This window comes from Mobula hypostoma, chromosome 20 (genome assembly GCF_963921235.1).
Source record: "Mobula hypostoma chromosome 20, sMobHyp1.1, whole genome shotgun sequence".
Lineage (NCBI taxonomy): Eukaryota > Metazoa > Chordata > Chondrichthyes > Myliobatiformes > Myliobatidae > Mobula > Mobula hypostoma.
The window spans coordinates 44594209-44616459 of record NC_086116.1 but is presented as its reverse complement, the minus strand read 5'-3'; the positions used below and the strand labels follow the sequence as shown (position 1 = coordinate 44616459).

Sequence of the window (22251 nt, the reverse complement as noted above, 5' to 3'; positions counted from 1 at the left end):
ATGCTTGTGACAGTGATAACCCGATACCAATGCCAATTGCCATTCCAACTTTGTTTTTCTGCTCTGAAGGGACGGCACAGTAGCATGGCGGTTCATACAATGGTTTCAGCGCCGGCTGTAAAAGTGATCAGAGTTCTATTCTTGTAACTAAGCAGACTATAAGCAGTCTGTACATTCTACCCATGACCGTGTGCCTTTCCTCTGTGAGTTCTCCAGTTTCCTCTCCCATCTCAAAGACGCACGCGTTACGGTTCCTAAGTTGTGGACATGCTGTGCTGGCGCCAGAAGCTTGGCGACACTGGTGGGCTGTCCCCAGTGCAAGCAACTATGTCACTGTATGTTTCGACGTACAATTGACAGATAAAGCTAATCTTTATACAGGAGAACATTCATTGCTTGAAAGTTAGATCCGCAATATTTGTGGTATTTTGCTGCCATTTCACAGAATTCCTCAATCTTTTATTCTTACTCGGGATCTGGGCATCACAGGGAAGGCCAGTTGCCCTGGAGAAGGTGGTGTTGAGCTTCCTTTCTGAATCACTACAGTCCAACACAACCTTACAGCAAGCAGTGCGAGGAACTCAGTGGGTTAGGCAGTATATGTGCGGCCAGTCGATTCCGAAACGTCAACCTCTGCAATGCTCCCTGAGTCACTGAGTCCCCCCAGTGTCTTGGTTTATGCTTTAGGTTCCAACAAAGAGATCATTCTGTCTGCATGCACCAACACACACAAAATGCTGGAGGGGCTCATCAGGTCAGGCAGCAGTTATTGAATGGAATAAACGATCAACATTTTGAGTTGAGATCCTTCATTCGGACTTCATCAGCTTCGTACAGCAACTGCTCTGCCCAAGACCGCGAAGTGTTGTGAAAGGAGCCGAGTCCATTATTTGAAGCAGTCTGCCCTCCATAGACTTTGTCTACACTTCCTGCTGCCTCAGGAAATCAGTCAACATGATCAAAGACTCCACCCACCATGGACATACTCATTTCTTCCCCGTCCCTCTGTGCAGAAAATACAAGAGCTTGAAAGCCCGTATCACTAAGTTCAAAGACAGCTTCTATCCCACTGATATAAGCCTATTGAATGGATCCCTAGTTGATAAAACCACTTCACAATCTACCTCATTATCATCTTGCACCTTATTGTCCACCCACAATTCACTTTCTCTGTAGCTGTTTTATGGTTTTACCTCATTCTACCTCAAAGCACTGGCCAATAATTTGATCTATGCAAGACAAGCTTTTCACTGTCTCTTGCTAAATGTGACAATAATAAACCAATTCAGGCAGAGGACACAAAAGCTTGAGAACACACATCATCAGGATCTGGGACAGCTTCTGCCTTGCTGTTATCGGATGCTTTATCAGATGTCTTGTATGTTAAAGGTGAACTCCTGATCCCTCAGTCTGCCTTACCATGGCCCGTCAACCTACACTACAGATAACATGATCTGCTTCTGGTAAGCCGGCAGCACATGTGGTCACAGCAGCCACTCAGTGTCCTACAAAAGGTGCAAATAAGTGTCTTAAACATTTTTCATGTGATCATAAGACACCATTGGGCGTTGGAAGTATAAAATATTCAAGTCCAGTTCATTGGTTCATTAGTGAGATTGTCAGCAGCGGAGCTGCACGGCTTTGGTTGCTGTGTGGACCAGACCCTCATTCCATAGCGTCACCTGTTACAGCCACCCAGGGGAGGAGGCACTGGAGCCAGTGTGGGAGAGAACAGAGACACTGGAATCTGTGCTAGGTTGGGGGCTGGCCCCTGTAGGCTCTCCCTTCGATACTGCTCTCCAGTGTTTGCTCCCTGGGGCCGAGGTGCAAAACACAGTACATAGAGTCACACACAGTACACAGCACATTCAGCAACAAGAGCACAAAAATAATATTATAGCAAGGCCTCTGAGTGATGGTGCACGGGATAGTGTCCTGGAGCCACATTTCCGCAAGAACGAGCACTCTGCAGTTTCTCAGCCACAAGGGCAATCCAGTGAGTGAACACTAGAGAGCAGCACCACTGGGAGAGCGGCCCACACGCCAGCATGGATTCCAGCATGCCCGCCACTCCTCTGTATTCTGAGGCTGTGCCCTTGGTTCCAGACTCCCCCACTATAGAAAACACGTCCACTCTGTTTAGGCCTTTCAGTGTCTGGTGGGTCTCTGAAAGGAGGGCACAGATTCAGAATACAAGTACACCCTGAGAACAAAGATGGGGAGGAATTTCTTTAGCCAGAGGAAGGTGAATCTATGGAATTCATCAGCACAGATGGCTGTGGAGGCCAAGTCAACGAGTATATTTAAAGCGGAGGTTGATAGTTTCTTGATTGGTAAGGGTGTCAAAGGCAGGATAATCGGGTTGAGAGGGGAAATAAATCAGCTGGGATCGAATGGTGGAACAGACTCGAATGGCCTAATTCCGCTCTTATGTCTTACGGTTTCAGTGATATCCCCTCTCAAGCTTCTGCATTCAACTGAGTGCATGCCCAAAGACATCAAATGCTTTTGGTTAATAACAGGTCAATGGCAAATATGGGAGCTGGAAGGTTATCAAGGACAGACACAAAATGCTGGAGGAACTCAGCAGGCCAGGCAGCATCTATGGAAAAAAGTATAGATGACATTCCATGGATGCTGAGTTCCTCCAGCATTTTCTGGGTGTTGCTTGGGTTTCCAGCATTTTCTGCAGATTTTCTCTTGTTGGTGATCAAGGTCAGGTCGGAGAGTGATGGTTCAGTCAGAACAACCACCCTCTTTGCGATGTATGGATCTATTTCTTTTAGAGCAATGACCAGCGCCCCCCCCCCCCCGCTTAGCACTACATGTTGGTCTGTTGTCTGCGCACGTGCATTGACCTGTTGTCTACATATGCACATTGTTCTCTCTCTCTCTCTCTCTCTCTCTGTCTCGCTGCAATGGGAATACACCAGGTAAAGCCATCTCCTGCATGCATGCTTTTATTTAATTGATATGTAGTTGCGCACAGACAGAACAAATTGGCAACGAGTATGAACCTGAATACCAGAGAATATCACAAACCTCGCCGACAGTTAAGGCATGATTACGGGATGAAACCGCAAGATTTAAACAGTACCAAGAAGGACATCACAAACACTAACAAAGGCATCAGTACAGTGTATAGTAACAGCAAAAGACATGCTGAATTTAAAGTGAAAATAACGTGGCGATGGTTTCAGCCAGGCAAGTTGATGAATTTGACAGTGCTAATGAAGACTGGGAGTCGTAAAGCAAGAGGGTGATCTGTATTATAACATGAACAACGTGGAGAAGCAAAAGAAAACCCCCACACTTCTTAATTTAATGGGCCCAAGAACGTACAGTCGTTTACACAACCTAGTAACCCCTGCAAAGTTATCAAGCAAGTCGTTTGATGACATTGTTACAAATTTACAAAATCACTTGAGCCCTAAACTACTGATTATAGCTGAGAGATTTAGGTTTTAGAAAAGGAACCAGTCAAAGGATGAAAGCATTTTTGAATACATTGCAGAACTGCACAAACTTTCCCAATACTGCGACTTTAGAGATGGACTTTCTGATGCATTAAGGGACAGGCTTGTATGTGGCATGCATAGTCAAAGCAGTCAAATAAGGCTACAGGCAGAAAGAGACCTAACCTTAGAATGGGGATTGATCATTGCAATATTGTTAGAGACTGCAGCAAAAGATGCAGTAAAACTACAGAAAAGGTGGTTAAAATGTCAAATACACAAAAATGTCCCTGAATGGTGCAAAAAGCCAGAGATGTTATCAATGCCACAAATCCTCCCATGATATAAATGGATGTGGGTTCAAAGAAAAAGTCTGCAGAAAGTGTCCCAGACAAGGTCACATAGAGCGACAGAAAGCACAACCAAGTGAAAAGTCTCAAACACAAAACTAAGCAAATGCATAAAGTTACCGAATGTAAAACAGAATCAGACAACGTATAGAGTCTGACAAAGGTGAACTGTCATGCCTAGATCTGCACAGTATTACTGAAGCAGATCGCAATATGGATGACAATAGATATGTCCAGTGTAAAATGGAAAATGAGGCTGGTTACAGGGTCAGCTTTGTCTGTAATTCCAGAGGATGACTACAACAGATTGTTTTCTAAGATACCATTAGAGAATACCTCAGTGATGCTAAAGACCTACACAGGTGAAAAGGTGTCTCCCAAAGGCAATCTGAAAGTAAATGTAATGTATGCAGGTCAAACACAACAGTTAGAACTTTATGTATTGAACAGTGGAGGGCCAGCACTTTTCAGACATGAATGGTTGAGAGAAATCCAACTAGACTGGCACTCAATCAAAGCTCTCAGTGTGACATTAGCAGCATCCTAAATGGTAACACTAACTAGAGACTGGCACAGATGCGTAATGCTAATGAAAAGATGTTTGAAAAAGGGATTGGTAAACTCAAAGGCATGAAAACCAGAATTGAATTGGATGAAACAGCAACACCAAAATTCCATAAAGCACGTCTAGTGCCTTACACACTACGTCCTAAAGTGGATGTTGAACTGCAGAGCTTGGAGGCATCTGGAATTCTCTCCAAGATGGAGTGGAGCGATTGGGCCACGTGCTCTATCCAGTGTTCAAGAAAGGGAAGGCAGGGAGAGGTTTTCAAGGACTGACTTGCCACAAGCCTATCTGCAAATGGAGATTGAGGAGTCAAGCAGGAAGTTCCTCACAACCAACACTCACAAGGGACTGTTCCAGTATAATTGTCTCGTCTTTGGCATCGCATCAGCTCCAGCAATTTGGCAAAGAGCAACGAACTCAGTGCTCCTAGATATCCCAGGAACACAATGTTACCTTGATGACATCATCATGACTGGCAAGAATGATGAAGAGCATCTCCAGAACCTTGACAGAGTGAGCATGGTCTGCGCACAAAGAGAGAAAAATATGAATTTTTAAAGAATGAAATCAGATTGCAGGCATGTTATTGACAAGCATAGCTTACTTAAGTCACAAGAGAAGACTGAAGTACTGCTACAAGCACCCAAACTGGAAAATGTGTCACAATTCAGGTCGTATTTGGGCCTTGTAAACTACTACCACTGGTTTCTCCCAAACACAGCTGCAGTTCTGCACCCATTGAATGCACTGCTACAGACAGGAGGAAAGTGGGAATGGTCAGAAAGACGTGAAAAAGCATTCAAGGAAACAAGAGACTAATAACATCAAATGAACTACTCACCCATTATGACCCATCCCTGCCCTTCAGACTGGCGTGCCATTTTATCACACACTATGAAAGATGGATCTGAACATCTGATTGTGTTTGCTTCAAGATCACTGATCAGTGCAGAACACAACTACGCACAGATCGACCAAGCGGCCCCTAGTCTGATATGGGGAATAAAGAAGTTCCACCACTATCTCTACGGATAAAAGTTCATGCTAGTGACACAGCCCCTTGTGTCCATTTACAATCTCAGGAAGGGAATTCCAGTGATGACTGCTACCCGGTTACAATGTTGGGCACTGTTCCTAGGAGCCCACTCTAATGACGTAGAGTTCAATGGTACCAAACAACACAGCAACACCGATGGCTTGTCACATCTTCCACTATTGGTAACTGAAGAAGAAAAGTCTTCATACTGTGACTCAGCAGAAGTGTTTCACACTGCATTGGTGGACCAGTTGCTGGTAACAAATTCCAAAATACAAAGTTTGTACGAAGGGAAATAAGGAATGACCTGACATTGTCAAAAGACTATGAAATCACCATGCAAGGATGGCCAGCTCATGGTAGTCCTATGTTTCCAGAGTTTTCAGCGAGACAAAACCAACTGTCAGCATGTCAGAGAATGCTGATGTGTGGATCTCGTGTTGTGGTTCTCTCTAAACTGTGCACCAGAGTGTTAGAGATCTGCATGAAGGACACCTGGGTACAATCAAGATGAAGCATCTCACCCAGAGCTACATGTGGCTGGTAATAGACAAACAGATCGAAGGCTTGGCCAACAGCTGTTTGGGATGACAAAAAGTTCAAAATACACCCCCACAGGCGCCGTTACACCTGTAGGGCTGGCCATCTTCACCATGGCAAAGAGTACACATTGACTTTGCTGGGCCATTTATGGACTCTATGTTTCTGACTGCTGTGGATGCTCATTCAAAGTGGCCAGAGGTTATACCAATGAAGTCAACTACCTCAGCAAAGACCGTCTCCGCTCTGAGGACTATCTTCACCAGAAATGGCTTACTAGAACAGATTGTGAGTGACAACAGACCACAATACACGTCAGAAGAATTCTGACTGTTCACGAACGAAAATGACATCAGACATTTCAAGTCAGCTCCTCACCACTCAGCAACAAATGTGTCAGCTGAAAGGTTGATCCAAACCTTCAGGATGTCCATTAAGGCAATAGACAAGGAGGACATCTCTCTACAGTATAAGGTGGACAAACTCCTTTTTGTGTATCAGAACTCTGATCATATGACAACAAATCAAACACCTGCAATGCTGTTCATGAGCAGGAATCTGAGATCTCGCATAAACTTCCTGAAACCAGATCTACAGAGGGAAGTTCAGAATAAACAGTTCAGCCAGTTGCCAAGAGAAGCAGCAAGGAGCTTTGAGATTGGACAGGAAGTCCTAGTGCATGATTACTGAGAAGACAAGTGGATAGCTACAAGAACCAGACCACCAATGTGCACAGGGGATAGAAACAAAAGAAATATAGAAACCCTACTGCACAATACAGGCCATTCAGTCCACAAAGCTGTGTCGAACATGTCCTTACCTTAGAACTACCTAGGCTTACCCATAACCCTCTATTTTTTGAAGCTCCATGTACCTATCCAGAAGTCTCTTAAAAGACCCTATTGTTTCCGTCTCCACCACCTCCACTGGCAGCCCATTCCATGCACTCACCACTCTCTGTGTAAAAAACTTACCCCTGACATCTCCTCTGTACATATTTCCAAGTACATTAAAACTATACCCTCTTGTGCTAGTCATTTCAGCCTGGGAAAAATCCTCTGACTAGCCACACAATTATTATCTTGTACACCTCTATCAGGTCACCTCTCATCCTCTGTCACTCCAAGGAGAAAAGGCCGAGATCACGCAACCTATTCTTGTAAGGCATGCTCCCCAATCCAGGCAACATCCTTGTAAATCTCCTCTATACCCTTTCTATAGTTTCCACATCCTTCTTGTAGTGAGGCGACCAGAACTGAGCACAGTACTCCAAGTGGGGTCTGACCAGGGTCCTATATAGCTGCAACATTACCTCTCGGCTCTTAAACTCAATCCCACGGTTGATGAAGGCCAATGCACCGTGTGCCTTCTTAACCACAGAGTCAACCTGCGTAGCAGCTTGGATGTTGGAGATCAGACATGGAGACATCATGTGGACCAGATACTGGATGCTGAGCTGAAGAACACACCTGAGACGACTGCATCCAACGAGACCGACACATGACAGTCACCGGACTCGCCTCTCGGTGATGATGTCACTGACAGCAACGCGAAACGAGAAATCGAGAACATTGTCTTAGACAAGATACCTAACAAACCCGTTGCTACTCCGCAGGTCCAGAGACCCTATCCTGAAAGAAAGAGAGCACCACCCAAAAAACTGAACCTTTAGAACTATTAAGTTAGTTATGGACTGTTCTTGTGTAAGCATGGTTATTTGGAATATGGGTTTATGAAAAGGAAATTGAGTGTTTTGTACATATGCAGTTTACTTCTTTTAGATCAATGCCCCCCCTCCCACCACCACTATGAATTGATCTGTTGTCTGCACATGCACATTGACCTGTTGTCTATGTATGTGCATTATTCTCTGTCTCTCTCTCTCTCTCTCTCTCTCTCTCTCTCCCTGATATGGGAATACACTAGTTAAAGACACCTCCCACGTGTGTGCTTTTATTTAATATATATGTAGTTCTGCACAGACACAACACTCTTTATCTAGGCAGGACTTGCTTGACAGCGAGGTGGCTTTCTCATGTTCCAAATTCATCTGCTGTCATAGTCCTGTATTTTAGGTGAGGTAAGTAACGGTTCCTGAAATCCAGCCACACTGCTGTGGGACTCGTGTGACATTCAAAGCAGGTGTTGGATCCCAATGCTTTTGCGATCCAAAGGTTCTTCGGACGTCCAGAACGAGGCACAAAACTTGTTGCTTACAGCCATTTTATTAGTTCTGCAAGAGCAAAGAAGAAGAAGAAGAAAGCGGCAAGAGAACAAAGAAAAGACCAGACCAAAAAGTAGTCCTGGTCCAGACTAGAGATCTCATTTATTCCACTGACAGCAGTCAAACAATAAAATAACCAGATTTATGTAGTGTAACACCTGATACAGAAAACCAAGAAGCCTTTAGAAAAACACAGAAGCACCTGTGCTGTAATTGCTGGAAAATGAATTGAGCATATCTACAAGGAGCTCCACCACAAGAAAGCAGCATCGATTGTCAAGAACTGCCAATAGGAAGGAGGCACAGGAGCCTTAGATCCCACACCACCGGGTTCAGAAACAACTATTACCCTACAACAATCAGGCTCCTACGCCAGCGTGGATAACTTCACTCACCTCCACTCTGAATTGATTCCACAACCTATTGACTCACTTTCAAGGGCTTTACAACTTAAGTCCTCAATATTATTTATTTACTTATTATTGTTATTATTTGTTTGATTTTATATTTGCACAGTTTGGCTTCTTTGGCTCATTGGTTGTTTTTGTGTCTAGTTTTTCATTGATTCTATTGTATTTCTTTGTTCTCCTGTGAATGCCCACAAAATATGAATCTCAGGGTAGTATATGGTGACATATACTTTGTTAATAAATTTACTTTGAACTTTGAACAACCGCATGCGTATTGGTAACCATACAAATATATAAGCAAGCAACATAGACTATGTAAGTAAGACAAATTTCTTCCCAGAAAGAAGCAGATGGCATTGCCAACCTTACCTTTTAATTTCTTACATTCTTAAAATTAATGTTGGATCTGAAGATGCATTTTAAAAAGGCAACTGTTGTAAGCGTGTTAGAATTAATAGCAACTGGATGAAAGTGAACATGTTTTATGACAAACAGCCTTAGCTCCAGGTGTCAATGTAATTCCACCATCTTATACTCACAGCTGCATCACCAGATACAGGTGGTTAGGGCTTTCGTAGATGTCTTCCAAAGCAACGATGTTTTCATGCTTTATCCTGGAAGGCAGAAGATAACAAGAGTGTTTACTCTCAACATCACAGTCAAACCCCACAGATATGCTATTAGCATGGTGATGTGATCACAAGGAAAGTAAGATGCCAGAAAGACTCAACCAAATACGTCACTGCACATCCCTCTCCACCGTCAGTAGTATCTACAGGAGGTAACACATACAAAATGCTGGAGGAACTCAGCATCCACGGAAAGGACCGCAGTCTCATTGAAGGGTCTCAGCCCAACACATCGACTGTTTATTTCTCTCTATAGATGCTGCCGGACCTACTGAGTTCCTCCAGCATTTTGTATGTGCTACTCTGGATTTTGTGGATCTGCAGAATTTCTTGTGTTTGTGATCTACAGAAGGTGCTGTCTCAAGCGAGTAACAGCTGTGATGGCCAAGTCAAAGAATATAGAACATAGAATATTACAGCATAGTACAAGCCCTTTGGCCCACATTGTTGTGATGACCCCTACTCCAAATTTAATCAAAGCTTTCTCTCCTCATGGCCCTCCATTTTTCTTTCATCCATGTGCCTATCTTTCTCATTGGCATCACTCAAGGCCATAGCTGATAGCCACTTAAATGGTAGGAGTGCCAAAAGGAATGGGGAAAAGGCAGGAGAATGGGCTGAGAGTGAAAAATAAATCAGCCATGACTGAATGGCAGTGCAGACCCGATGGGCTAAATAACCTAATTCTGCTCCTATATCTTATGATCTATCTTATCAGCATAGACCCCAAGCATCCGGACAATGCCACTTTCTCACTGTTCCAATCAGGCAGGAAGTACAAGCCTGAAGTTCCACGGGTTCAGGAACAGCTAATGCCCTTTAACCAGTTAATCCTTCAACCGACCAGTACAGCAACACTTACGAACACTTAGACCAGTTTGCACTAAAGTTGACTTTGTTTTCTTTTGTTCTAGTTTAGTTTTCTTGTAAAAAGTATGTATGTTATGTATAATTTATGTTTTTCCTGTGAATGTTCTGTCTCTGATGTTATGTACCTGTGATGCTGCTGCAAGTTGCTCTTTGCACCAATGCATACATGGACGTGCAGATGACAATAAACTTGACTTTGACATCTTTAATGTAAAGAAGTGTGATCTAAGTGACTTTGACTGTGGAATTAAAAACGCAAACACGAGGAAATCTGCAGATGCTGGAAATTCAAGCAACACACACAAAATGCTGGTGCAACGCAGCAGGCCAGGCAGCATCGATAGGAAGAGGTACAGTCGACGTTTCGGGCCGAGACCCTTCGTCAGGACAGAAGGGTCTCGGCCCGAAATGTGGACTGTACCTCTTCCTATACATGCTGCCTGGCCTGCTGCGTTGCACCAGCATTTTGTGTGTGTTGACTGGAATGATTGCTGGTGCCAGAAGGGGTGGTTTGAGTATCTCAGAAACTGCTGACCTCCTGGGATTTTCACACACAACAGTCTCTAATGTTTACAGAGAACGGTGCGAGAAGCAAAATAAAAATCCAGTGAGCAGCGGTACTATGAGAGAAAATGCCCCTGTTCATGAGAGAGATAACTGGTTCAAGCAGACAGGAAGGTGACAGTAACTCAGCTAACCACACATTTCAACAGTGGTGTGCAGAAGAGCAGCTCTGAATGCAGAACACATTGAACCTTGACGTGGATGGGCTACAGCAGCAGAAGAGCATGAACACACACTCAGTGGGCATGTTAAGGGAGATTAAGGGAATTAACTGCGATTGTTTCATTTACAAAATGGACCTGCAAAGACTCACAATCAATGAATATGAAATTCCTCCTGCTGCTGTCAGTGACATTATGTTCCTACACTCTGTCATTAAGTTAAACATATGGCAAATGGCTCACAGTGTGAAGCTGAAACCTTCCCCACTCACGGCGCTCTGACAAATATATGGACCTAAATCACACACAGTATGCCAGATGTGGCCTTTCCATCGGCTATACATAAACTCAAGAGATGCTGAAAAATCTGAGCAACGCACACGAAATGCTGCAGGAACTCAGCAGGTCAGGCAGCACCTGTGGAGGGGAATAAACAGTCAACGATTTGGGCTGAGGAAATGAAAGGGACAGAAGCCAGAATAAGAAGGTAGTGAGGGAAGGAGTACAGTCTGGGAGGTGAGGCAGGTGAGGGGGATGAAGTAAAAACTTGGGAGGGGGTAGTTGGAGGGGGTGAAGAAGAAGGAACTAGAAAGGAGAGGAGAATGGGCCGTGGGAGAAAGGGAATGAGGAGGGGGACCAGAGGGAGGTGATGGGTAGGTGAGGAGAAGGGGTGAGAGGGGAAACAGAATGGGAATTTGAGCTGTGGACCTGAGGTGAGGCATAGTCATTATCATGAACTGAAGTCACATCCAAACAAATAAAGGCTATAAGAAAATAATTTTACAAAGATTCTAGGATGGTTAAAATTTCATGAGAGTTGGGAAGAAAATCGTTTGGATTTAACTAATGAGTTAACCAAGGTAACTAACCATGCACCCAGAGAAAACTATCTACAAAATGGATGGAGTGTAAATCTCCAACTGTAGTCAGATATTCATCACCAGAGGGGTAAATGTGCTCTGCAGAAAGTGGATCAAAGAAATTTATAAGGAGACCATTTAGAGCATGAGACCAAAAGACATACTGTAGCGCCAATATTAGGCCGTTCAGCTCATCCAACCTGCTCCAGCAATCAATCGATCATGGCTGATTAATTTTCCCTCTCAACCCCATTCTCCTGCCTTCTCCTCATAAAAATTCCACAGATTCACAACCCTCTGGCTAAAGAAATTCCTCCTCATCTCTGTTCTAAACAGTTATCCTTCTATTCTGAGGCTATGCTTTCTGGTCCTAGACTCCGCAACTATTGGAAACATCCTCTGCATGTCCACTTATCTAGACCTTTCAATATTTAATGTTCCAATAAGAACCCCTTCTCATTCTTCCAAACTCGAGTGAGTACAGGCTCAAAGCCAGAAGCAGTCATCATGCATTAATATTTTAATTCCTGGGATCATTCTTGTGAACCTCCTCTGAACCCTCTCCAATGCCAGCACATTCTTTCTTAGATATGGTGCCCAAAACTGCTCATCATATTCCAAACGTGACCTGTCCAACACCGTATAATGCCTCAATATCACATCCCTGATTTAGTCCTTTTCATCTATGCCGGGCAAGGAGGGATCTATTTAGATTTAGGTGGACAAAGGAAAAGGTTCAAGGATGTGCCCAAGGCTTTCTTGAATAAAACACACACACACACACATGATAAGAGAGACTGCTGAAGCTGAGATCTGGAGCAACACACAAAATACTGCAGGAACTCAGTGAGTCAGGCAGCATCTGTGGTCTCAACCCAAAACAAAAACTTTTCATTTCCCTCTACAGATGCTACTCAAGACACTTGAGTTCCTCAACAGGAAATGCACACAAATACACATATGATCTGCACTATGCCTCAATGCACTCTGAACAGTCATGTAAACAAAAAGACAATCATCTCGAGTCCACTCCCTGCCCTACTGCCCATCCCAGTCTCTAGTCTCTGGGGACTGGGTAGTGTAATGATTAGTGTAACAGACATCCCACCTCCCCTGGAAGTTCCGGGAGTCTCCCGCATATCGATAGTGGCTCCTTGACGCCCAGAAATTATCTACAATATCCCAGAAATCGATTTTTTTGAGAGGGAGAGCGAGCATCCTGATTGGTCTCTCTTCGTGCTAAGAGTGGTTCCCAACCACCGGGCAGCGAGGAAACGATATGATTTGGCGATATGAAACGATATGAGTCGGCTGCACCTTTCCTCATTCCCTGTCACGCCCACTGTTGAATTTTAACACATGCGAGGTCGTCAGTGACCCAAGACGTGCAAAGGAATGGGTCAGTGACCCATTTGTGAATGTCCCCGGTGAATCATCCATGTCAGCGCGGGAAAAAGATCAACTCCTCGAGCTTGCAAACAACGGCGGGCTGAAAAGTATGTTTGACATAACATCTCTGCCAGCATTCTGGATCAAAGTCAAGGCTGAATATCCTGAGATAGCCACGGAAGCACCGAAAACGTTGCTTCCATTTTCAACATATCTCTGTGAAGCGGAGTTTTCGGCAATGAATGCAACGAAAACTAAATTGCGGAATAGACTGGACATAAAGAACCCCCTTCGAGTATCGCTGTCTCCCATCACCCCTCGATAGGACCGTGTTGTTGCAGGAAAACAAGCCCAGGGCTCCCACTGATTCAGTGATATTTGTGTGTTGCAATGATTTTATATTTTCATATGGGGAAGATATGCACTGTGTGTTTAATGTCCAAACGTTACTTAAAATGTTATGATGCGATTGACTTATCACCTATAGTCCGGTTGTGATTAACACCCCCGCCCCCGGTCAGCCGGTCCGCAAGAATATCGTCAATATTAAATCGGTCAGCAGTGCAAAAATGATTGCAGTCCCCTGCTAAGTAGACCTATCAGTTTTCTCTGTGGACAGGCTTTACAGTCGACCTCAAAAATAATGACAGTGTTGCTCGCTGCACTGTTTGCAACAGTGACTTTTCTATTGCCCATGGTGGGTTAAAATGTAAAAGACGTGTTGAGGTGAGTTTAACAGGTGTCATTCATTTATTACCATAGCTAACGTTATTTAAACTAGCTGGCTGGCTGCTAAGGAGCTACGCTATTGATGTCCTACATGATGAGGCCAAACTCCCTGTAGACTTGCTTAAAGTTGTAATAGAATAAACATGATAATATAATATAAGTACATATTTTAATGTCACATTTTCTGCATATACCCAACTTGGTTTACAGATTAGACAAAATCACTAAACAAAGTATTACATACACCCTTGGAGGTTGACCATGGGGGGGGGGGGGCAGGCGATAATGGGGTTGCGGGCAGCGGGTGCGCTACCTCCCTGAAATGAGTTTTTGCAGGGTGGGATGTCTGGTGTAATGATTAGTGTAATGCTATGACAGCACCAGCTGTAAGCTCGGGCTTCAATTCGTCCACTGCCTGTAAAGAGTTTGTACATTCTCTCCGCGACCGCGTGGGTTTCTTCTAGGTGCTCCAATTTCCTCCCACACTCCAAAGATGTATGAGTTAGTGAGGGTTAGTAATCTGTGGGCATACTACATTGGCGTTAGAAGCGTGGCAACACTTGCGGGCTGCCACCAGCAAATGCTTGGACTGTGTTGGTCGTTGATGCAAACAGTGCATTTCACTGGAAGTTCTGATGTTTTGATGAACATGTGACAAATAAAGCTAATCTTCATCTTAATCTCAGTCTCCTTCCCCCTTCTCAAACCCTCTCCTTTCCTCACTCCCTACCTCCCTACATCGACCCCCCCCACTTCAAAATTAACAAGGACAATGCAAAAAGGAAGGTGCCTACAACAAAACAAATGCACAGCGGTTTGCAGCAATTCAGTAAACGGGGTTGCATCTGACAAACACTAGCGTTTCTGCAGATGCCGGAAATCCAAAGTGATATGCACAAAATGCTGGAGGAACTTAGCAGGTCTGGCAGCTCTTATGGAAAGGAATAAGTTTCATTTCAGGTCATTGTTTCAGGCCAAGGCCCTTCATCAAGACTTAAAGACTTCATCAAATCCTGATGAAGCATCTCGGCCTGAAACGTCAACTGTTTATTCCCCTCCATAGATACTATCTGACCTGCTGAGTTCCTTCAGCATTTTGTGCGTCACTTTGTATCTGATAACCAAAGGCCAGATCATTCTGTGTTGTTATACAATATGAAGAACAAGAAGTAAACCACAGAATTATTGACCCAAGGTCTGCAGTACAGGAAATACATTTTACAGCAACCTTATCCTGTTCATCTGAAGAACCCAAAGGTTAAAAGGCAGATAATCACCATGCAATTACGGACAATGTGTATTCAGTGCTGTGAAGGGTTCAGATGTGCATCAAAGGTTATTAGACAGGAAGGGAGATCACAACGAGAGGCGACCAAGAAGGAAACACTTATCTCCTTAAACATTGAGAGACACAAAGCAGATTATCAAACTTAGCCAGTAATTACGGACAAAATTCAGAAGCTGTAAGAAGATTGGAACATCACTTTCTGTGACAGTAAAGCTCTAGACCATAGAGCAATTGTGAATTAAAGTTCTCGGCGAATTTGAAGTCACAAACAGGCCTGACAATGTAATAGAGTCATACAGCAAGGAAGCAGACCCCGCAGCCCAATGGCCCATGTAGACCACAATGTCTACATGACCCATTCCCGTTCGCCTATGTTTGACTCAGATCCCTCTAAAGCTTTTGATCAATGTACCTGACCGACTCTCTCTTAAAATTTGTCATTTTTCCTGCCTCAACTGCTTCTTCTGGCAGCTCTTTCTACAAACATACTTCCTCTTTGTGCTCCTCCACTTCCTACTAAATCTCTCGCTTCTCACCTTAAACTTATACCCTCCAGCTCTTGAGTCCCTGTCTCTGGGAAAAAGTCCGCAGTCATCCTATTAAGACCCCTTGTGACTTTATCCACCTCAATAGGATTACCCCTTGGTCTCCGAGAGAGTTGGAAAAAGTCCTAGCCTGATGAACCTCTCCCTATAGCAGTCCCCCACATCCTGACAACATCCTCATAAACTTCCTCTGTTCTTTCCAGTTTATTGGTATCTGTCCTATCTGTCTGGGAAGGGAGTGGGGTAGTAAGTTTGCAGATGACAAAACAGATGGTGGTGTTGTGGATAGTGTAGAAGGTTGTTGGAGGTTATAACGGGACTCTGATAGGATGCAGAGCTGGGCTGAGAAGTGGCCGATGGAGTTCAATCCAGGAAAGTGTGAAATGATCCCTTGTGGAAGGTCGAATTTGAAGGAGGAATACAGAGTTAATGGTAGAATTCTTAGCAGTGAGGAGAAGCTGCGAGATAAGGTTGCAGCTCATAAAACCCTGGTTAGACCGTACTTGGAATATTGTGTCAGTTCTGGTTGCCTCGTTACAGTAAGGATGTGGAAGCTTTGGAGAGGATCTAGAGGAGATTTACTGGCATGCTGCTTGTATTAGACAGCAACTCTTATGAGGTTAGGATGGGTGAGTTGGGCCCAGGGTGGAAATCGCTACTATGAGGCCGTATAATTTTAAGGTGATTGGAGAGAAATATAAGGGGGTTGTCAGAGACGTTTTTTTTAACAGAGAGTGGCAGGTGGGGTGATACATTCGAGACTCTTATGGATTGAAGGAAAATGGAGGATTATGAGGAAGGACAGGGTTAGATTGAGTACAAGCCCAGAGCCATGAAATGCTCCTCATATGTTAACTTCATTCCTAGGTTAATTTTCACGAACCTCCTCTGGACCCCTTGTTGTTTTTTTTTCCAGTGATGTTGTTTACTCTCATACAATCTTGGTATATCAAGCATTGGCAACCTGTGGTACATAGTGATTGAAGGAAAGATGTAAACCACCTAAACGCAGAGAAGGTTGTACAGATACCAGGGACATGTCCACACTAACAAACTGATCAAACATACAGCTAACACTCAGAGAGAAACTACTGATGTGGTCGAATGATACGGAAGCCCCCAGCTGCTAGGTAGCTGGTTGCTATGCAACAAGTTTATAGAATTATGAGAGGCACAGATAGTGTGAACAGAATCTTTTTCCTAGTAGAAATGGCAAATACTAGAAGGCGTGCACTTAAGATGAGGGGGAAAATTTAAAAGAGATACGTAGCGCAAGGCTTTGACATGGAGAGTGGTAGATGCCTGGGATGGACTGCCAGGGGTGGGTGAAGCAGATGCAACAGTGGCATTTAGGGGGCAGTTAAACAGACATATGAATATGCAAGGAATGGAGGGATATGATTATGTGCAAGCAAATGGGGTTAGTTTAAATTTGCATCATGTTCAATAGAGACATCATGGTCGAAGGACCTGTGCTATATTGCTCTAAGTTCTAATCACACAAATGGACGACCTTACAACAGAACGTTCATAAAGCACAAGAGATTCTGCAGATGCTGGAAATCCTGAGCAACACACACAAAATGCTGGAGGAACTCAACAGGACAGGCAGAATCTATGGAAAGGAATAAACAGTTAACGTTGTGGGCCAAGACTTTCAGTTCCCCTACTAAAATAAAGAAAATGGCAGGCACCAAGAACAGATTCTGCCCTGCTGTTATAAAGGCAACAAAGGTTATGGGGAGAAGGCAGGAGATTGGGGTTGAGAGGGATAAGAAATCAGCCATGATTGAATAGCGAAGCAGACTTGATGGGCCAAATGGTCTAATTTTATATTTTTATTTGGAGATAAGGCGTGGAACAAGCCCTTCCGGCCCTTCGAGCCGTGCCATCCAGCAACCCATTGATTTAACCCTAGCCTAATCACGGGACAATTTACAATGACCAATTAATCCACGGACTGATACGTCTTTGGACTGTGGGAGGAAACTGGAGCACCTGGAGGAAACCCACATGCACGCGTGAAGGGAGCTATGAACCTGCTTACAGACAATGCCAGAAATGAACCCCAAATTCCAGCGCTCCCAGATGTAGTAGTGTCATGCTAATCACTACGCTAGTGTAATTCTGCTCCTATGTGCTATGGTCATACGGTCCCCGAGTGCACAATGGACCTTTGACCTTTCCACATGATTGCCCGCACTGCACTGCACTCCCTCTGTAACTGTAACACTTTACTCTGCATGCTTTTATTGCATTTCCCTTGTGCCAGGAGCTGATGTAATGCCATTTTTGTTACTGCAGAACAGTGTTCCATTGTACCTCAGTACTTATGACATCAGTAAAACAATTTACCAATTTCAATAAAAAGGATTTAGTCAAATTTCAGGCTTCCATATGTTTATAAAATGTGATTAAAACTCCCAAAATCTGTGTAGAGGATATAACCTTGAGAGGTAAGATTTGAATTTGTGTGTTTGTTATAGAATTCTCAGAAACATCTGATATTAAGGATTTGTGGCTAATGCTTAACAAACTTCATAACAATTTGAGTTAAAATAAAGCTGAAGGTAATACTGTCAGGAAATATAGAAGAGGCTTGACCCAGAAGCAGAGTAGTGGAGACACTTCAGTAGTGAACAATAACTTTAATAATAGACTGCAAAATGACAAACCATGAAAACCCACAAAACAAGAGAGAACAGAAACTAAACACAGCAGGCAACTAGACAGGGAGAGTGAAAGCTAGGAGCAACTAACTGATTGAGACCAGCTGGTTCAATGAGTGAACAAGGACTGTGGATGAGTCTTCACACCTTTTTTTTCTACTCCTGGTGTAGGGTCTTGGCCCAAAACCTTGACTGTTTACTCTTTTCCTTTGATTTTCCTGTCCTGCCGAGTTCCGCCACCAGTTTGTGTATATTACCTTGATTTCCAGCATCTGCACATTTTCTCTTGCATTTGTGTCTAAAAGCAACTGGTTGAGGCTGGGTGGTTCAATGAGTGAACGAGGACTGGGGCTAAATAGGCTGCAGGTGGTGAGACTGGAATGAGCAGCAGGTGAAACCCACCAGCTGGGTGGAGACTGGAAGACGTGGGATCAGGCATGACAAATATTACATCTAACATAGAAGATAGCATTGGTTCAAGGATATAAATGAATTATCTGCATAAATAAATCTACAGAAATCAAGTGATGTCAAAATGTGTATACAGAACTATTGAGATCACAATTCAAATTGCAGCCAACAATTTTCATCAGGGTCTTTGTGAAATGGGTAGAAGGAAGGTCCAAAATTTAAATCACTGGGATGTGTTACAATACTAAAGAGACAGATTAATAAAATTTGAAGATTAGATTAGCTTTGTTTGTCGCATGGACTTTGAAACATAAATGAAATGTGCTGTTTGTGTCAGTGACCAACGCAGTCCAAACAGGTGCTGGGGGAAGCCGTAAGGGCTACTTTGCTTCCAGGGCCAATATAGCAAGCCCACAACTTACTACCCCAAACCCTAATGTCTTTTTGGAAAAGGTCTTCAACTTTATTAGATGCAGATGAGTATATATTTGATTTTCTATGAGAATATATGGTCAGCACAGATTACATATTCATGTGTCAGAATATCGTATCTTTCCCATCTCTGAGGATGTATTCGATTCTGTTTCAAAATACAGTGCCTATAAAAAGTATTCACCACCAATGGAAGTTTTCATGTTTAATTGCTTTACAACATTGAATCACAGTGGATTTAATTTGGCTTTTTTTTTTGACACTGATCAACAGGAAAAGCCTCTTTCATGTCAAAGCGAAAACAGATCTGTACAAAGTGATCTAAATTAATTACAAATATAAAACACAAAATAATTGATTACATAAATATTCATACCCCACCTCTCTTTAATATGACACATCAAATCATCACTGGTACAACCAATTGGTTTTAGAAGTTACATAATTAGTTAAATAGAGATCACTGGTGTACAATCAAGATGTTTCAATTGATCGTAGTAAAAATACACCTGTATCTGGAAGGTCCAAATGGTGGTGAGTCAGTATCCTGCCAAAAACTACACCAGAAAGACAAGAGAATATTCCAAGCAACTCTGCGAAAAGGTTATTGAAAAGCACAAGTCAGGAGATGGATACAAGAAAATTTCCAAGTCACTGAATATCCCCTGGAGTACAGTTAAGTCAATCATCAAGAAATGGAAAGAATATGGCACAGCTGTAAATCTTCCTATAGCAGGCCATCCTCAAAAACTGAGTGACCATGCAGGAAGGGGACTAGTGAGGGAGGCCACCAAGAGGCCAATGACAACTCTGGAGGAGTTACTAGCTTCACTGGCTGAAATGGGAGAGACTGCGCGTACAACAACTGTTGCCCGGGTGCTTCACCACTTGCAGCTTTATGGGAGAGTGGAAAAGAGAAAGCCACTGTTGAAAAATCTCACATGAAATCTCAACTAGAGTTTGCCAGATGGCATGTGGGGCACTCTGAAGTCAGCTAGAAGAAGGTTCTATGGTCTGATGAAACCAAAATTGAGCTTTTTGGCCAGCAGACAAAATACTATGGCGTAAGCCAAACACTGTACATCATCAAAAAAACACCATCCCTACCATGAACCATGGTGGTGGCTGCATCGTGCTGTGCGGATGCTTCACTGCAGCAGTGAAGGCTTGTGAAGGTAGAGGGTAAAATGAATGCAGCAAAATACAGGGAAATCCTGGTGGAAAATCTGATGCCATCTGCAAGGGAACTGTAACTTGGGAGAATATTAGTTTTAAGACCATAAGATATAGGAGCAGAAGTAGGCCATTCAGCCCATCGAGTCTCTTCTACCATTCAATCATGGGCTGATCCAATTCTTCCAATCATCCCCACTCCCCTGCCTTCACCCCATACCTTTGATGCCCTGGCTAATCAAGAACCTATCTATCTCTGCCTTAAATACACCCGATGACTTGGCCTCCACAGCCGCTCATGGCATCAAATTCCACAGATTTACCACCCTCTGACTAAACTAAAGACAATGACCCCAAGTATTCTTTTATGAGTTTGTATTTTAAAGCAAAATTTTGGTGAACGATGTTTGCCACTTGATTCTGCCTGTGTAAGTGATCAGATTGAGTTAAACTGTTGCAGGATCTTGTAATGTGTCGGATTGTTTCTGGTTTCTTCAAGCATTTTTTTGCATTTATCATCTTGAATTTGTTGGTCTTTTATTATGTATTTTTGTTCATTTTTTGTGTTAACCACCTGGTCCTGTGCTGCCACAAGGGACCCTTCTGTTTCCGAAGAAGAGATCTCCAACTCTGAGCCAGGAGTTCCTTGTCAACATCTGGTCTACTCAGACCATGGGAATATTATTATTATTACTTACTCTGTAACCTTAAAATTATATTTGAAATCCTGTTTTTTAACCACCTCGATATTCTCATGTATGGAATTATCTATCTGGACAGCACATAAAGTAAATGTGTTTCACTGTATTTTGGTACACATGAAAATATGAGGCACTCTGTTGGTTGAAGTTGACCATGGGTTTTGCATCCTAGATGTCTACATTGATGGTGCAGTGCTATCAGTCGATAGGCAAGCCAGGGCAATACAGGTATATACAGCAAGCTTCCCTTCTCCATGCAGCTGATGAATCCAAAGGAAAGGCAGAGACCAATACAGTTTCCCACCAGCGGTGTCACAGGAGTTGCCAATCAGCGTCGAACTCAATATAGGGTTAGGGTTTTGCTTTCCAGAGACTGCCCCCAGACTTTTCCTCAGGGTTTACTCCTGAAGCCTTCCCCACGAGAGGGTATAGTAGAAGGTAGCAGAGGTTTGAGATCAGATATTACCTTCTCTTAGATGAGCTGTCAACCACAGACGATGAGCCCCCCTCTGCCTGGAGTAACAGGTTCGAAGGCACCAGTCACCTGCCTTTGCTCCTCCTCGAATCAGCAGAAACGGTTCTGCCGCAAGTGAAGGCCAGGAGCTGAACTTGGTTGTCAGAGGCTACTTGATACTCACACCATTGGGTGCATTTAATAGGTAGTGGGAGCTTAACCCCACTACACAAACCCACCCACCTCCACCCCCTGCTATGATGACCTTAAGGAACCCACATGTGACGATCATAAAGCAATTGCCAATTACTCTGAAATATGAGGGGAGACATTTTACACTAGTTCTCTCCCTTCTCCACTCTCACTCCTGGTGCGGGGTTTCAACCTAAAATGTTGACAATTCCTCCCCCCCACCCCACCCCATGCCACAAACGCTGTTCGCCTGCTGAGTTCCTCCACCAGATTGCTTGATGAATTTGAAAGATCACGTTGAAATTTTACAATAGAACAAAGAACAGTACAGCACAAGAAGAGGCCCTTCGGCCCACAATGTTGTGCCGACCCAATTAATTTTTATTCAGATTAATCTCTTCTGCCTACACAATGTCCATATCCTTCCATTTTCCTTGTCTCTTAAAAGTCCCTAATGTTTCAGCCTCTACCGCCTTCCCAGGCAGCACACTCCAGGCATCCACCACTCTGTAAAAAAATGCTTCCCCCAGCTCCTTTGAAATTGCCCTTTCCTACCTTAAATGCATGCTCTCTGGAATTAGACATTTCATCCCTGAAACAA

At 43.5% G+C, this 22251-nt stretch overlaps 1 protein-coding gene across 3 annotated transcripts in view; it reads right to left on the bottom strand.

The window, feature by feature from the left end:
• Positions 1 to 22251, bottom strand: part of camk1da (calcium/calmodulin-dependent protein kinase 1Da) — a 314363-nt gene that overhangs the window by 163915 nt on the left and 128197 nt on the right. For all 3 annotated transcript variants that reach the window (XM_063072776.1, XM_063072778.1, XM_063072777.1), the window contains exon 3: positions 9123 to 9197. In XM_063072776.1, the coding sequence (XP_062928846.1) occupies positions 9123 to 9197 (75 nt within the window). The remainder of the gene's footprint in view (positions 1 to 9122; positions 9198 to 22251) is intronic.